This window comes from Euphorbia lathyris, chromosome 6, assembly GCF_963576675.1.
Source record: "Euphorbia lathyris chromosome 6, ddEupLath1.1, whole genome shotgun sequence".
Classification (NCBI taxonomy): Eukaryota; Viridiplantae; Streptophyta; class Magnoliopsida; order Malpighiales; family Euphorbiaceae; genus Euphorbia; species Euphorbia lathyris.
Genome location: NC_088915.1, coordinates 89,096,850 through 89,115,684, shown reverse-complemented (window position 1 = coordinate 89,115,684; position 18,835 = coordinate 89,096,850). Strand labels below are relative to the sequence as shown.

General features: G+C 32.2%; 1 protein-coding gene across 1 annotated transcript; it reads right to left on the bottom strand.

Annotated features, from left to right (window-relative positions):
• Positions 1-5,529: 5,529 nt before the first annotated feature.
• On the bottom strand, positions 5,530-9,246 carry LOC136233809 (uncharacterized). Its single transcript, XM_066023496.1, has 4 exons — positions 9,018-9,246; positions 8,643-8,839; positions 6,933-7,275; positions 5,530-5,934 (listed from the first exon to the last, which is right to left on the bottom strand). The coding sequence occupies exons 1-4, from the start codon at positions 9,076-9,078 to the stop codon at positions 5,537-5,539; spliced, it is 999 nt and encodes a 332-aa protein (XP_065879568.1). The 5' UTR covers positions 9,079-9,246; the 3' UTR covers positions 5,530-5,536.
• Between the last annotated feature and the right edge of the window lie 9,589 nt (positions 9,247-18,835).

The following is an 18,835-nucleotide window of genomic DNA, read 5'->3' as shown; positions in this document are numbered from 1 at the left end:
AAGTTAAGTTAAACTAATAAGAATTAGATTAAGCTAATTAATATCAGTTAATTTCTGACTTGAATGGTCAACATGAAAACCTTTTCCTAACCCTAAATCAGGAATAAAGTTCAATAAGTTTTCCATATGAGAAAAGATTTTTATGTTGGGTTTTTTTATTGTTTTAGGTCAAATTCTAACTCATTTTCCATAGTTGATTACAGTAAAACCTCTATAAATGCATATTGTTGGGACCAGAAAAAAATATTCATTAAACGAAATTATTTATTTATCGATAAATATTCATTAGATATGTAATTATCTTGTTTAGAAAATATATTATTTGATTGATTTGTAATTATCACGTTAGCATAATTACAAATCAATCAAATAATTATAGGCATAATTATAGGCACAATTATAGGTCTTGTTTTTTTGTAAACTCGTGGGTATTTATATTGATCAATATATATATATTGTATGTAATTTAATAATTATTACTTTATAGTTTCATTGGGCTCTTAAAGATTTAAATATTTTTTATTACTTAATGCATTTAGCGAGGTTATTACTTTAGTCCATTGGCCCAAGTCGGGACCGGAAGAATTTATTATATAATCGAGGTTATTACTTTATCGAATATTTATTTATCGAGGTTTAACTGTAATTCTAATTAAAGATTGATTAATTAGTTTAAACTTTTTTATTGTTTATCCGAATTTTTGGTTCGGATTCGTCAAGCACCCTTTAAAATTAGGAAAATGCCTTCATGTTGGGTTTTTTTTATTGTTTTAGGCCGCTAAATGATTCCCCGCCTGATTCTACCTGCCGGGTGGGTTTTTTCCGCTCACCTCCACTCGCTTTTTTGTAATTGTCACCGCAAATCGACCATCTCTAACTCATGTGTGGCTTTTACATCGTCCATCTCTTTTTGCATGGCTGTTAAATTCTGGACGAACCTACGAGTAGAGGTGCAAACGAGCTAAACTGAGATCGAACAGGAACTTGCTGGTTATGGTTGCAACCACCCCTTAACTTCCTTCCACTAAACTACTAACTTCCCTTATTTTCAGTTTGTAGTTACTAGAAAAGTAGGTAGTTAAGTTAGTTGGCGTTAGAGTAAGAATATCAACTAAGGCCCTGTTCTTTATTACTTAATTTCAGTAACAATCAGTTCAGTTCAGTAGTAATCAGTTCAGTTCAGTATTCAGTTTCAGTATTCAATAATTTATCATTATTTATTATAATTATTATATATTATTATTATTTATATATAATTTATTATTATTATCATTATTTATTTATAATTTCAGCAATTTATTATAATTATTATAATTTATTATATATTAATTTATCTATTTTCATTATAATTATATTTATATATAATTTATGCTTTGTCATTATATATATTATCATTATTTATTATAATTATAATTATTTGGTGCAACTTATTTGCAAATTTTGCGAAAAGTAAATAAATATTATATTAATACGTTTACATTACAATGCTCTAAAAAATTAACTGGCTCAACTACATTTTAATTGTTTTTAATCATCTTCGTTAACTTCATCATCATCGTCAAGTTCATTCTCCACTCTCAATTCATCCCCCGCTCCCACTTCATTCTCGGCTAGACATGATTGCCAAATCTGTTGCGCGATATCATTCCGCACTGCTAACATGGCGTCTTTACGATCTACATTAAACATATCTGAAATATTATTGAGCCTAGATTTTATTTGATATTTAATTTAGTTTAATCTTTAATAATATGTTTATTTATTATTGATATTATTTTTTTTGGTAGAAATATTATTATTATTATTATTATTATTATAAGCTTATTAATGTCCAATATTATCATTAAATTATTTTAAAGTCTAATATCATCATTATTGTTACGTTCGATTAAATTCGGTTAAGTTCGGTATCATTCAGTTAAGTTCAGTAGCATTCAGTTAAATTCAGTTCAGTTCAGTATTCAGTATCATTCAGTTCAGTTCAGTTCAGTTCAGTTCAGTTCAGTTCAGTAGCATTCAGTTCAGTTCAGTTCAGTTTTTTTCAGTGATAAAAAACAGAGCCTAACTTAACTAATAACTACCCTTATTATAGGCATGAGCTCTAACTTCCAAACTTTATTTATCCTTCAATGTGGATGCAAATTAGGCCCATGAATATATCCAAGATTCCTCAAGATTTCTAATTTCTGAAACTTTTCATCTCTTAAAAAAAGTTTATCCGCTTGATACCTCGAATAAAAAAAGTTTATCCGCTTGATACCTCTAATTTCTAATTTTCATGCTTTACTATAAATTTTACAATATATTTCTTAAAAATAAAATTTGTTTTGCGGACCAACAGTTGCATAGGTTTGCTTATAGGTTTGATTTGGGTTAAGGTGTGAAAATACCCCTAACGTTATGGGCCAGAAGCAATTTTATTTTAGATACTATTATAAAATACAAATATTTTTGTTCATTATTCTGTACCAATTGCATAATAATTCGTTCTAAAAAATGCTTTCATGTTTTTTATAATTTAATAATAGAATTTGAGATTAATATTTATAAATTTGGTGGATTTTTTGCATTTTCTTTGTCTAATCCGTACAAAAAGACAGTATATTTTTTTATTTATTTTCTATTTTTTTCCACATCCCAACGAATGTTTGTGATTTGTTACTGATAAAATGACGCACTTGTGAAATATAGATGACAAGATTCATGACCGAAAAGACAGTTTGATGAATTTTTCTCAAATTAACCCAATTTATTAACGTTAGGGGTAAAATTGCTCTTGGTGTCCAACGTTAGGGGTAAAATTGCACCATTTTAGACGTTAGGGGTAAAATTACTCCTGACCCAAAACGTTAGGGGTATTTTTGCACCTTAACCCGATTTGATTTTATTAGGTTTTGATTTAATGTTATTATTATATATACATAATTTAGACTCACTTGTTATCGGAAATTTTTTAATAAAATTACATATTAATTTATATACCAACAAATATCTCCTTTCATGAACAGTCGTGTCCTTCGTGAACAGTCGTTTTTGTTCGTGAAATGACATATCCTTTCGAGTTCTATTTATATAGAATGGATTGTCAAAATTCACAAGTTGTTAAAAAATACGGTCAGAAAAAATATTCTCTGGATTTTTTCCTTCTATCAGTCTGTTCATAATGTCTTGTTTTTCTATTCGGGTGATAAATAGGCTACACACGGTTTGAGTTCGCTCGTGTAATCCGTTGTATCCTAGGAGACGATCGTCAATAGCGACGACATCTGTCTTAAGGAAACTGCTAATACAGGAATCATATTTGTCTAGCTCTTTCCTTTTAATTTCCAGTTTTACTGTTCGTACGTATGTTTTTCTGTGTTCGTTTTGTTTTTTGATTAATCACATCTAACATTTTTAAGACAGGCGTAATCGTTTGTCTAACATTCACTAAAGAAGTTAATTAATTGATGTCTCTCTTTATTATAATCTAGATTCCATGTGTATTTTCAAATTGGTTGGGTGACCTCTAATAATTTATTAGGAATTGTTGTTTATTTGTTTGTTGCATCTTAACTAACTGTGAGCGCCAAAGACGGCATCTGACATCAAATCCGTCCTGTATAGGCTACGGAAATCATGCCGAATCAATTAGCCATGTTCTACGGGACTGCTTAAGAAGCTCCGCGGTTTGGAAGCATTTAATCCCAGTGACCCACTGGGCTTACTTCTTTGGCATATCGGAATCCGATTGGGTGTATGAATGTCTAACTGGTGGGGACCTAAGGTTTGGGCTTCATAACTGGTTAAGGGTCCGTTTGTTTTATCTGCTGTTTGCTGTTGCTCTTTGCTGTTTCCTGTTACGGTTTGCTGTTTGCTGTTTGAAAAGGCTTCTGTTCCAAAAAGCAGGGAGTCCCTGCTTTTATAAAAAGCTACTTTTCGACTACAAAAGGCAAACAGGAGGTGTCTAACCAAACACCTTAAAAATCTCTTTGCGTTTGCGGTATTTAATCTGTGGAAATGGAGGAACTTGGAACTGTTTAATGATGGGAGTGACATTCCAAAGAACAGAGCGGGATTCAACACCCTTACTATCCCACACGGCATGTGAGTCGCTCCACACGATGAGTGGGAAAGTGACTCGGTGAATGGGTGACCTTCTGCCCGTGGTCATCTGAAACTCGTCCTTCTCCCCCCCAAACCATGGCCTCACAAGACCAGTGGCGGAGTCAGGAATCGACAACTGGAGGGGCTAATTTTAGTCCGACTATTGGAAGATTTTTCGATATTCAACCCGTCAGGGCTGGGCAAATTTTTTTAAGCTTCTAGCATACTGAAATTTTATCGTTCTGGTATGTTGACTAAAAATTATAACATTTTCACACTTTTTTTTATTACTTTTAGCTATAAATTTTTTATAATTTTCATAAAATTTAATTTAGAAATTAAGTTAATTGATTTTTTTTTATAGAAAAGAGATAATAAATTCTTAAAAAAAGAGTTATAATAAAAATAAATTCAAATAAATTCAATTTTTTTTAAGTTTCTAGCATACTGAAATTTTATCGTTCTGGTATGTTGAATAAAAATTATAACATTTTCACACTTTTTTTTTTATTACTTTTAGCTATAAATTTTTTATAATTTTCATAAAATTTAATTTAGAAATTAAGTTAATTGATTTTTTTTATAGCAAAGATTTTATTACTTTTAGCTATAAATTTTTTATAATTTTCATAAAATTTAATTTAGAAATTAAGTTAATTGATTTTTTTTTATAGCAAAGAGATAATAAATTCTTAAAAAAAGAGTTATAATAAAAATAAATTCAAATAAAATAATAAAGAGTTAAATTGAAAAAATAAAGTTAAAAGAAAAAACAAAAAAAATAAGTTTTGTGTGGTTTGAACCCATGACCTCTCACTTTAAAACAAGACTCTCAACCAACTCAAATATTTTAAACTATTGAAATAATACTACATGGATTAAATATATACCAATATTAGGGGGGCTAGACAGGACAAAATTAACGATTCTCAAGAACGGAGCCGGTGGCGGGAGGGTTTCGGCCCCTCCGAACCCTGAGCTAGCTCCGCCCCTGCACACGACGTGTGACTTAACTGACACGTCATGTGGGGGACATTTTCTCCTTGATCAACCTTTGCTCCAACTTGGTCTTCCTCCGTTCCAACTCCGGGTACCGTGGCCCACATCAGGTATAAGAACTTCATCTATGAACAAATCTAACACTTCGTATCCTTTTTTGCTTGTGACAAATTCTAAAAACAACCCTTTATATGCCTTGGGACTAAATTTGTCTTTCCTTGGATGAACATCAGTATAAAAACATTGATAACCAAATACTCTAAATTTTCATAATTTGGCTCCTTTCCAAATAGTATTAAATAAGGGATTTTCCAATTAAAAACAACAGAAGCTGAAATTTGCTTTTTATCAAAAGAAAATAGAATTTCCAATTTTATACATAAATAATTCATTAAGCTAAAATGATTTTTATATTAATAAAGTAGAAAATGGTGACTAATTAATATAAATATCACTTTCTGGTTTCCATTAAAATAGTTGGAGAGAAGTTTAAAATAAGATCATCTTCACATAGCTTAACCGCTTCCATCTCCGGTAGCGTAACCATCACCACCCTGCTCATTGCACCACCGCTCGACGGTGAAGGTAGGACGAGGACATGGCCTACTCCGGCAAATGGTTCGACATAATAAGAAACACAAAGAGGGTCATATCCTTCTTCAAACGTAGCCAAATATGGGTCGATTCCTCCTAAATTAGAACAAATGAGATCACAGCCGTTCATTAAAGGAGATGATCTACACTCATTATTTTCTAGCCATTCGATCAAATCCATTATCCCTTCATTGTCTATTTTCTCCATCTCCTTTTCAATAGCCCTGACCGCACCTGATAATTTTCCAAATTTACCTTTAATACAAGATTATTCCAAACAGAAATTTAACAAAAAAAAAAAAAAAAAAAACTAAGTTTTTACAAACTAAGAACAATATATCCAAAATATCAATTAAGATATTGTGAATTTGATTGTTAATGGCTTTAAAATAAAAGATTTTAAGATTTAAATTTATTTAGTACCACATTTATCATGAAACTACCTTTTCGATTTTCCAAAATTACTATTTTCAGAGTTCTTTCTAAAAATGTAGTTTCTCTTTTATAACTAAACAACACCTAAATGACTTCAAAATTAAAAAGTTGAATAAGTAAGTTTCTTAGACATTAATTCGTGAAATGTTCTATTTTAAGCCTATCAACAGCCACACTGATGTCAATCTAAAAATTATTGGTTTTGCTAACGGACGAGGACCTCAATCCTCTTTTTTAACAATAAAAATCACAAATATCTATCTACAAATTAGTAAAGCCACGAGGGTTGTTTTTAAAATTATTCATATATTATAATATTGGGTTGTAAAAACAAATGCAATTCGCATGTTTATGGTTAATTTTTTTTCCAAACCCATGCTAAAACGTATCATTTTGGTCTGATTATAATTTATGTGTATTCTTTACCTTATCCAGGCAAAAACAACATTGTTTTAGTATGAATTGAGAAAGAAACAAAATATTCAATCTATAAAGAATTGTGCATCTTTTTTTTTTATCTACCGAGCCAGGCCAAAAAAAATGTGTTTTAGCCTGGTATGAACTAAAAAAAAAGTTTAGCCTATAAAAGAAATGGATATTTTTTATATGTTGGGGTCCAAATTGAAACCCCAACATATGAAATTTCGATAATTGTGGGTTTGAGCACCCATTGATTGATCGGGAAAAAAGTGATGAAAAATGTATGAAAAAGCATCTATAGATCACTCACTATATTGCACCCTAAAACACCCACTGTCAATGAATTCTGAATCTATTACTGAATTGTAGGACTGGGACAAGACGGAACCACCCCTCTCAGGGGTTATTCCGTCGCATCCCATACTCCTTGGTCATGCACGCTCGGACCATTGGATCCGCGAACTGAAAAGAAATGGTCGTGTGCCGGATGGCGGGAACCAAATTTGTGGTCGCAATTGTTGATTTGTAGTAGTTAATCAAGTCGGTGTAACTCCGGTGGCCGGAATTGCTGTTTCCGTGTCTCTGGGAAGGCAAGGGGTGACAGAGAGGCGGAGTCATCATTTTTCGGCCTAAGGTTATATCTGCCCAAGCCTTTATGAACATGGTGGCGCAAGATGGATCGGCCAATAAGTGGAAACAACTCAGACCAATTGCTATCCCGTCTTCTTCAAATTCGGTAATCTAAAAAAACAAGATTTTAATAACGTGTTAAATAAATTTCAATAATACGAAAGTTGAGTGTCGGAGTCAGAAACAAATATTCAAAAATCATAGACAAAAATATATTAAAAATTACAAATGTTTTGAACGAAACATTAGCGACGGATAATTCCGTTGCCGATTTCATAACCAAACTGGTTACAAATTCAGAATAGAGCGAGCATTAGTCACATAAACTACACATTTACGACAATTTGGATAGTAATCCGTTCCAAAATATTTGATTGATCACGGTCCTGATTTTTTATAGGTTCTGGACGAGATAATAAATTATCGTAAATCAGTCTCTTCAAAATTTCTATATGTTAGAAATAAAATTGATCCAATTTAAAAATATTAGGAGCAAAATTGGATTTACGCTTTCCCAAAAACGATAAGAGATAAATTTAAATCTTATCCCTAATTGTATTTTAAAAATTTGGGCCCTTAATTGAGGGGCAGTGTGTATAACTTTCATTTTATTAGTTGTAAGGTTCACTACACTTGTATTATATAAGGTTGTGGAAAACGCTAGACGCTAGTTGGATGAATAGGACTCTCGAGGATTAATCGGATTTGTATTTTTGTATTTTTAATTTGTTAATTAATAAATTGTTATATAAATTCGATTAAAATATATATTATACTATCTAAAAATAATAATATTAAATTGTTTAATATAGAAAAATAGGTATATTTTTAAGATGTATGTTAAAAATTGTGTAAATATTAACATTTCAACAATAATATCATTGAAACAATTTAAAGTGAATTATAATAAAGTAAAAAATAAATTCACAAAAAATGTTTTTGTTCATCGTCGCTTATATGATGCCTAGGCGGAACCCATGCGGCTAAAAATCGCCTAAGGGCCAAAAAACGCCTAGAGACTAATAAAAATAATCGGGACGGATTCTCGATTTCAATTTTTCAATCAATTTTGTATAGTACTAATAAGAAAATGAAATGAAATGCTTTCAAAAAAAAAATAAGAAAATGAAATGCCCGTTTGGTTCTAATTTCATTGCTACTTTTTACTTTTTCACTTTCAATAATAGGATAGTGGTGAAGGTCTTAGCCTAGTGGTTGAGAGCTTACCTATGTCTTGGGAGGTCATGGGTTCGAATCGCATCCGGATCTGGTGAGAATTTTTCTTTCTTCTTTAATGTGAGCGCATTGCGCAAATTTTTTTAAAAAAAAAACTTTCAATAATAGGATAAAAGTATTTCGTTATGTTTCAAAAATAACTACTTATAGCTATTTGAAAAGAAAAATAGATATCTGTTAGTTACCAGTAACAACAAACAGTAAACATAAATAGTTAAACAAATAGATCCAAATTTATCTACCTGGACATTGAAAGTAGACCAAAAATAAGGATTATGAAACATATCCTCCCAATAAATAAGGTTAAATTCCTTGTCGGAATCTACTTTATCTAACCAATCATCTAAGCTCCCTTTTAATTTAGCCTCCACCATTCTTACTCCCGCATCATTGCATTTTATCATCCAGTTTTTTCCTTTTTCGTCTTTCACTAACCTACCTGCAGTGGCATAACAGAATCAAAAACTTGGAGATTAGTGGTAAAAAATTTAGTAAGAATTTTTTTTTTTGGAATTAAGAATCAGTGACAGAATAATTCCCCGCTAATTTTGTAGTACCACCATATTTGCCACGAAATTTAAACGAACTAAATTACTGATGAACGCTTTTAAGTTTACCGACGAAATTCTCGTCCATGATACCTGTTACTATAGGAAAACATGTGAGCATTTCAGACATAGATTCCCTTAGCTTCTTAGTTGTTTCTCCGACATCTCTTCCTCCCGGAGTTCTATAATAATACAATATTCGTAGGTGGTTATCCGGTCCAAAACCGATAACGGGAAGGATTTTCCTAGTTGTACAGGTTTTGAACTTACAACTGTCCGTTTACATGTATATGTGAAATCATCCATTTTTAGGATATAGTTTATGTTTTATTTTTTATTTTAATTCAATTTATAGCTGCTAGATATTATGGAATTTTATTTTTTATATTAGAGATTATGGAATTAGTGACCTTATTTTGTGCTTATTTGAATCTAATTTTGTGGAAATGATAATTTCATGATTAATTAATTAATTAATGCTACTTTGTTTGCCTTAATATACAAGGTTCTTAATATAAAATCTTTTTGTTTGCCTTAATATACTTTCATGATAATTCCAACACATATAAAATCTTTCTTTTAAAACAATTAATATGAAATTAGTGCAAAATAAAGAACAAAATATATGTGTTTTATAATAATATCTAAAATTGAAATAGATTGCCAACGCTATAGGTAAAATTACACTTGGATACCAACTTTAGAGGTAAAATTACTCCTGATGGTAAAAATTATGGATATTATTGCACTTTATCCCTATATTTCTCTTTTTATTAAGATTCAGTTTACCTTAACGTCTAAAATGGTGCAATTTTAACCATAACGTTGGCAGTCAAGTATAATTTTACCTCTAACATTGTCAAGTTGGATCAATTTCAGACATAATTTGCCAAACAAGATTCTTGGTCATGAATCTTGTCGTTTATACTTTGCATGTGACTCATTTTATCACTTACTAGTCACGTATCATAAATATATATGATTAGATGTAAAAACAATTTAAAAAATATAGTGTTTTTGTACAAGTTGATCTTATCAGCCACAAATTTAATGACATACACTTTACATGCGCGTCATTTTATTACTCATTGATAACAGATTACAAACACGTGAATAGACATTAAAAAAAATAAAATAAAAAATTATATTATGTTTTGTACAAATAAGGCAGAAAAATTTAAATATTTCGTTGAATTTAAAACTATTAATCTCCAATTTCATTACTAAATCACACAAAATAAAATGTTAAAACTTGTTTTTAGAAGTAACCGATATGTAACTGGTGTAGAATAAATAGCAAAACATATATATTTTAGGGTAAATTACATACGTGGTGTACAACTTTTACCTCAAATCACACTTTGGTGTACAATCAAAATTTTGTCACACTAAACCGTACGAACTTCAGGTGACCTCCCACTAAAGTGTATAGCCGGTTTTTGTGACCGGTCAACGCTGGTCAACTATGACATGTCAGCATTTTTCATTGTAGAATTAAAAAAAAATGGACCCACTCTTTATAAAATGACTAATATAACCTTATTTTTTTAAATTTACTAAAATACCCTCATTTTCTTCCTTCAACCCATTTCTCACATTTCTCTCTCTACATCTTCTCCCTCACTCCTCTCTCTACCATTTCTCTCTCAAACTCAGTCGTGGATTAATTCATTGTTTACAAAAGTATTTTTATAAATAAATAAATATATATATATATATATATATATATATATATATATATATACACTTATTTTTGGTCCATTAATCATTGGATAAAGTTCAAATAAAACCCATGTGGTTTCACTAATTTTCAGATAAAGGACTGTGGTTTACTTTTTGTCAAAACAAGGATTGAGGTTTCAAACTTGGATTAATGCTATTAAAACCATCTTTAACGACCCGAAAATGAAAATTTTCAAGAATTAAAGTTGTTCAATGTCATATTTTCTACGGAACTACATTTTTGATTTTCGAAAATCATCTTTTTTGGAACTTTCTCTCTCTAAACACTAATTTTCTCTCTCTACCAAACATCATCTAAACAGTCTCGAAATAAAAAAAGTTGAAGAATTAAAGTTGCTTAGAATATTAGTAGTTCTTAAAATATGTCATTTTTGAAGTCGTCAAAGGTGATTTTAATAATATCAATCGAAAAAGTCCTTATTTTGTTAAAGTTAAAAACTTCAATCCTCGTTTTGACAAAAAGTAAACCACAGTCCTTTATCTGAAAATTAGTGAAACCACAAGGGTTTTATCTGAACTTTACCCTTAGTCATTTTAAAATAAACTTTTTGATGAACAGTGCAGATACCCTTTTAATCTCTAATTTTCTCTAATCACCGTCAAAAGAGGGAGGACCACTTTATAAATCCCAAGTATACTGATCTCAGCCGTCCATGTAATCAACAGTCACAAATCCACACTTTTAACTCCATTTTTAACCCTTCTTCTCTCTCTCTCTGCAAAACCATAAAGTTGCAGAATCTGAAAATCGGAGAGAGAATGGAAAAATGTGCGAGAAATTGTAAGAGAAGAGAGGAAATTGCAGCCATCAGCTTCCCGAAGAAGATGAAAATTCAAATCGATTATACTTTTGATGTCCATTAATGGGTTTGTGAGAGAAATGGTAGAAAGAGAGGAGTGAGAGAGAAGATGTAGAGAGAGAAATGGAAGAGAGGGGTTGAAGGGAGAAGATAAGGGTATTTTAGTAAATTTATAAAGAATAAGATTATATTAGTCATTTCATAAAGAGTTGGTCCCATTTTTTTTAATTCTACGATGAAAAATGCTGACATGTCATAGTTGACCAGCGTTGACCGGTCACAAAAACCGGCTGTACACTTTAGTGGGAGGTCACCTGAAGTTCGTACGGTTTAGTGTGACAAAATTTTAGTTGTACACCAAAGTGTGATTTGAGGTAAATATTGTACACCACGTATGTAATTTACCCATGTATTTTATAATAAAATCTGAAACTAATCTGACTTATCAACGTTAGGGGTAAAATTTCTCTTACCTGTCAATGTTTGAGGCTATCAACGGTCGCTTTGAGGCTTTAAGTGGCCACCGATAATGAAAAATGTAAAGTTCAGTTGCCACGTTGTTAAGAATTGAAGTTTAGTGGCTGTGGATGTAATTTATCCTTAAAAAATAGAAAGACATAAGAGCCCCCATTTTTACAAGTTAAATAGAAAATGTAAATATCAAAATTGAAATGAAAATAGAAAATGTAAATGTAAATAGAAAAAAGAAAAAAAAAATAGAAAACGTAAATATACAAAGTGGAGTTTGAGAAAAAAAAGAAAAAAATAAAAACCACCAGGTTGTGGGGAATTGAACCCCGAGCCGTGCCATATTGTCCTGAGACACAACATCATTGTTCCACTAGGCCACTAGTGAGAGATGTCTATTGAACGCCCATTTAATATTTAAAGTTTACAAATTAAGTTGGCACCAGCAAACATTTATCCAACTTAATTAGCTCATCCCAATTTATACTAGACTAGAAAGACACTCTCACTTTGCTTCGGGAAAGAAAATAACTCAAAAAAAATTAAATAATATGGTAATAAAAAAAAACTAATTTTTTTATAATAGATTTTTCCTTGAAAAATACGTAACAAATACGTCATTATATTATTATCAATCTGCCCTAATATGCGCACGTACCAAATACGTCGTCATACAACAATCATCAAATGTCTCATATTTAACCCTAAAACTCTCATACTATATAATGCCATTTATATATCTCCCTCTTCACGTTTTCGTTAACCAAACTGCATATTCACCATCTCTTTGACTCTCTTCGTCCGCACCAAAGAATGACGAATCTGACAGAGCGAGAATCCGTGAATGAAATCTCTTGCCTCATAATCACGGAGATACTTCTTCTTGTCATCCTGCTCATGTTATTGCCTTAGTTCCTTCCTGATATTGTCCTCAGTATTCGTTGACCAAGAGAAGGTAACATCTTCACCCAAAAAAAATTCATTAGATCTGTGAGTTGAAATTAAAAAAATATGTTTGTAATATCTTTAATTGTATCATAAATATATTTTTGGAGAAATTTAGGTGATTGTTCTATTGGAGGCAACAAAGAACCAATTACAGATGGTGATTCTGTCGGCAAATCTATATATGTATTAAAAGCTGGATACTGAGGTTGCTGATTTGGCTAAATTTTAAAGGTTTTGCTGACATGTCCTTTTTATAGAATATTCCCCTATTTTAATAGATTAATAAATTAAAATTGAGTTATTTTACTTTTACTTTCGCAATATTCCTTTACACATTTTGTTTTATTCTTGCACTCCATAACTTCTCAACTGCTCATCCTCCACTTCCTTAATCTCTTTTACCCCATAATTTATTGAGGTATTTTGTACTACCTGTTAAAAGAAACCAACTCTACATGTTGTTCTCTCATTTCTCTTAAACCACAATCCACACTTAGTTCTCTTTTCTAAACCACTCCTTTCCACCCATTTCTTCAAGCCCTTCGTCTGACCATGGTGAATCTTGTCATCTATAGTTCACGTGAGTCATTTTTATCACTAATTAGTAACAGATCCGAAACATACGATTAGACGTGAATTTTTTTTAAAATCTAATTAAAAAATATATTGTCTATTCTGTTGAAACACCTTTCCACGAGATTTTGATTTGACAAAATCATCCATGATTAAGGGACAATTAAATTTAAGTGTTTTGATTTAATTGTACTAATATGTTTGTTCAATGATGAGTACAAATATATATATAAAAAGTAAGACAGGACGAAGTCAGCATGAAATGACAGAACAAGCCAAGAAGAATAAACTCAGCATGAAAGAATAGAAGTCTAAAGCTGAGTAGAATGAAACTCAGCATTAGAGGTCTTCTTCTGAATTGTCGTAAGCAGACTAAAGAGAGAACTCAGTATGCAAGTTGACAACAAACGAAGACAATATATAAAAGAATAGAAGCTGAGTAATCGTCAGGACAACATGAGAGATATGTTGGCTAGAAGATAAAGACTGCCAACCCTCTGCGCCAATGATAGAAATCTCGGAATTAAGCAAAAGCCAAATTCCAAGATGAATGGGTTATCTGTCCATGGCTAAAAGACGAACTGCCACAAAAAGACAAAGTCTGCAGGAAGAAGACAAGCTTGACGTCTGAAGGATTCAGGATTGGCCTGCAAAACCTGAAGCTGACCAGAAGATGTCTCCTAAAAGAGCCATTTTGGACTTAACGGCTAAATCATTTCAAATGATCCAATCTTCAGAAATTCATCTATAAAAGGACAATGATAGTTCTTGGATCATTGGCCGATTTACAAAACATAGAAGAAAGAAAGATACAAATTCAAAGCACTCAAAAACAAGAAAGAGATCTTACACCCATTTTCTATTCTCTGTGTAAATGCTAGATTGATTGTCTGTAATCATCTAAAGTGTTCTTTGTTTGAAAGGGAACAAGTCTTTATCAATTGTAAGATTGAGAGTGTATACTGAGTGCTCGGTGTTGAGTACTTAGTGGTTGAAAAATCTAGGTGCTGGGTTGTAGCACTTAGTAGGAGTTGAGTAGACGAATAGAGGAAGATACTCTTGCATATTCAACTGCCTTGTAAACGGTTTGTGCTCTACCTTTAAAGAGCTCAGTATTGGATTCCAAAAGCCCGGAGGACTCTGGGGACTGGACGTAGGCAGAGAGGCCGAACCAGGATAAGTGATACTGAGTAATCTCTAACTCTCTCTATATATATGTATGTATGTGTTGTATGGTAAATTTACTCAGCATTTAAATTGATTAAGCTGACTCTGAGTAAATTTGAGTGCTGAGTTGAAAGCTGACCTCTAAAAGGTGTCACTTCTCAACTCACAAGTAAAGCAGTTTTAGTCAATATCTGGCTGAAGCTGTCTCACACTAAATTCGGCCAAGCTGACCAAAAGCTGAGTTGACAAACTCTCCAAAACTGTTAAGGCATCATAAATAATTAACGAAAAAATTATATTAGTTCCTAACCCCCCCTTGGAACTAATCACACGGGACCAACATATTCTACGAATTTGACAAAAGAATTTCAAAAAAGTTATATTATGTTTTGTACAAATAAGGCAGAAATATATCGTCGAATTTAAAACTATTAATCTCCAATTTCGTTACTAAATCACAAAAAATAAATGTTAAAACTTTTTTTAGAAGTAACCGATACATAACTGGTGTAGAATAAATAGCAAACATCTGTATTTTATAATAAAATCTGAAACTGATCCAACTTATCAACGTTAGGGGTAAAATTTCTCTTGCTTATCAACGTTTGAGGCTATCAACGGTCGTTTTGAGGCTTTGAGTGGTCACCGATATTAAAAAATGTAAAGTCCAGTTGCCACACTGTTAAGAATTGAAGTTCAGTGGCCGTGGGTGTAATTTACCCTTAAAAAATAGAAAGACATAAGAGCCCCAATTTTTACAAGTTAAATAGAAAATGTAAATATGAAAATTGAAAAGAAAATAGAAAATGTAAATAGAAGAAAGAAAAAAAAAATAGAAAACGTAAATATACAAAGCGGAGTTTGAGAAAAAAAATAAAAAAAATAAAAACCACCAGGCAGGGAATTGAACCACGGATCCGTGCCACAGTGTCCTAAGACACAGCGACATTGTTACACTAGACCACTGGTGGGAGATATTGATTGTATGCCCATTTAATATTTATACTTGACCGATTAAGTTGGCACTAGCAAACATTATCCAACTTAATTAGCTGATCCCAATTTATACTAGAAATGACTCACATGTAATCTATAGTTCACATATGAATCATTTTTATCACTAATTAGTAACAGATCCGAAACATACGATTCGACGTAATTTTTTTTTAAATCTAATTAAAAAATATATTGTCTATTGTACGAATTTGATAAAAGAATTTCAAAAAATTCACCGAATTTATATCCATAATAAAACATCATCGGTACTAACCCCCCTTCGCACAAATAAAGGGATGTTGATCAATCGCCCTAAGATCGGTCTAGGTGAGAGAAAAAAAGATGACCCTCCCCAAATAGGAGGTCACCAGACTCCAATCATCAAAGGATTCTTCATCGGGCAGTTGAATCCTGATCGGGTAGCCAAGAGATATTAGTCGAGCCCCAAACCCGAAAGAGATGGGAACCGATGGAAAGGGACCTCTCGATCAAAGATGAGGTCGTCGAGGCTAAACTCGAGGCAATGTAGAAAGAGCTCGACAAGCTCAATATCACCATTTCCAAACGAGCCATTGACCCCAAGCATCTCGATATCACAGAGGTAGAAATACCCATGTGTAACAAGATCATAAGTGAGAAAATTCCCTGAGGGATTAAATACCAACTACTAAAAGACTATGATAGGACAATAAACCATACTGCTTACATTAAGAATTTTAAGTATGTTGGTCCCTTATGAGGTTAGATTAGTTCCAAGGGGGTGAATGAAACTATTGGTTAATTTTAGCATAGAGGCAAGCTTCGCAATCAAAGGCAAGTTCAGTTTACTAAGTTAATCAGTTTATTGAACTTGATTATGCTTTTAACGTATGCACTTAGAGGACAACTCGTTTAGTAGAGCTTCTGACTATTCTCAAGATAGATGACAGTTTAATTGGCGCACAATATCAGAGCTTATGTGTGAGATAAATAAGTCAGAACAAGCAATGTAATCAGAAGTAATAAAGACAGAGTTAATAAATAAGTTACTCGACAGATTTATACTAGTTCGGCCTCTCGCTTATGTCCTGTAACATAGTTTATATGATTGAGAATTGAAAACATGTCTATGACTGATATTGTGTGAGATATCATGTGATCCAAAGGAGGGGGTTACATGTCCAGTCCTCAGAATTCCTTCTTTTGAGCTTTAATCCACTAAAGCACTCTTTAACGGGTAGAGCACAAACATTTTTATAATAGACAGGGTTTCTGTAAAATACCTTCCTTTACAATCATATTCAGCTATCTATCTCTCTAGTTATTCTCTTATAACTGAAGCAATAACAGAGCTTCTACATTATAATAGAAAATTGGTTCTGATATAGAACTTAGTTGAACTACTCTCTCTATTGGATTTACGTAAATATGAAAATGAATGTATATTACAATTTTGCTCTAGTTTTTCACTTGAAGATTTTATCTCTTTTTTGTGTGAAGATTAGTTATGAAAATGAACTCTTGGCTTGGCTTTTATAGTGGAGCATTTGAATAGAAATTCAAAAGAGACATTGGAGGGAAAATCCTCTTCTATCTTTTGTCTTCTGAAATGCTTCTGTCCACTGCGCCAATTTATCCATAAGGAGAAAGTTGCCGTTGATGAAATCAAACTTTTTGTCGATCGTTGAGCAACGCGTCAATGATCGTCTTCTTACTTCTGGCATTGCAGACTTTCAGTCTAAAACTTTCCCTTAAATGGTTGATAGAGAGATGTGTATAACATGGTCTTCTATCTTCTGTCGGTTTTGCTTCTTTTGGAACGCTTGAGTTGACTTTGTCAATGGGCTTTTGGTTCCGGATCTGGCTTTTGGGTTCTGGGCCAGACTTAAGCTTTGGACCTTTAATTCTTTTAAGATATTTTTAAGTTGTCTTCAATTTATGCTTAAATTATAATCAACACTTAACAAACACATTAACATAAAACAACTTAATTCAATTCTGAAATTAAATATTTTGAGATCTAATTCCTTAATAGTTATTTTTTTTCATAATCAAGAACTCTATGGAAATTTGTGTTTCAACAATCTCCCCTTTCTTGAAGGTGACAAAAAATTTCAGAGAAGGAATAGATTTCACTTACTCCCTCAGAATTGATGAACTTACTATTGCTTCTGGATATTCCCTCCCATAAAGGTTGAGCTACTGAATTTTGCTAACATTAAAAACACTCAAAAGGATTAAAACGTTTAATATAAAAAAATTGGTTCAGAGCTTAAAAATAATAATGAATTAGTATCAGAAGCATACAAACTCTTGGCATAAAGATCGAAGCAAAAAAAACTCGAAAATGATTTAGTAAAAAATTTGACAAGAGAAACAACCAAACCAAAAAATACTTCCATTAAAAACATAATATTTCTTTACAAAAAGAAAGCTAATCTGCGGGAGGATCATCATCTGATGGCTCATCATTGTGCAAAGGCTCACGATCCGGAAAAGGGAATTCGTTCGGATTAGGGAACTCACCAGCAAGCTCATCATCGAGAGGAGGGTAAAGGTTCACCCAAAACTTAAAGTATGCATGCAGGGTGCCTCTGGTGAAGAACTCGTAGAAAGAGAGTCTGAATTTAAGTGGTGAAATGCATATTCTTCAACAACTCGCATTGTGGTAGCAGTCACAAGGGTCGAATCATCTACCACCTTTTGCCTAGACTCCTTAATATTAAGCAGCCTCTGTTCAAAGTGGGACACGAAACGCTGAAGAAACTAAGGATTCAAAAAGTCTTGATCCAAAGCATGTTGCATAGCCGCAGAGCGAATTTCCTTGCGCGAATCTTCCTCCCTCCTCTAGACTTTCTCCTCCATCGAAGAATGAGCAGCATTCCATGATAGGAAATTATTCCGCTCTTCCTCCACTTCTCTCATCAGTCAGTCAATTTCATCATGACAACCGATTGCCTCCTCCCTCAGCCGCTTAATCTTAGCACTACCACCAATGGCCTGCTCTGATCTATAAATTTGTGCTTGGATTTATGAGTTACATTTTTCGATTGAAAATAGTGTAATAATTTATGTTTCTGATTGAACCAGATTAACCCAATCGAAGCAAATGGGGTTTAACAATGTTGTGCATAATGAGCCTTTAGTAAGAATCTCATCTATTTAAAAGTAGTTGATGAAATATGTAATAGTTAATATATATTTCAAAGATAA

Bases quoted from the DNA above. Each gene is read 5' to 3' on its own strand.
- LOC136233809 (XM_066023496.1), bottom strand. From the start codon at position 9,078: ATGTCTGAAATGCTCACATGTTTTCCTATAGTAACAGGTATCATGGAC. The intron at 8,840-9,017 runs GTAAACTTAAAA...ATGCCACTGCAG, and splicing joins CATGGACGAGAATTTCGTCG to GTAGGTTAGTGAAAGACGAA. The intron at 7,276-8,642 runs GTAGATAAATTT...TTGTTTTTTTAG, and splicing joins GGTCTACTTTCAATGTCCAG to ATTACCGAATTTGAAGAAGA.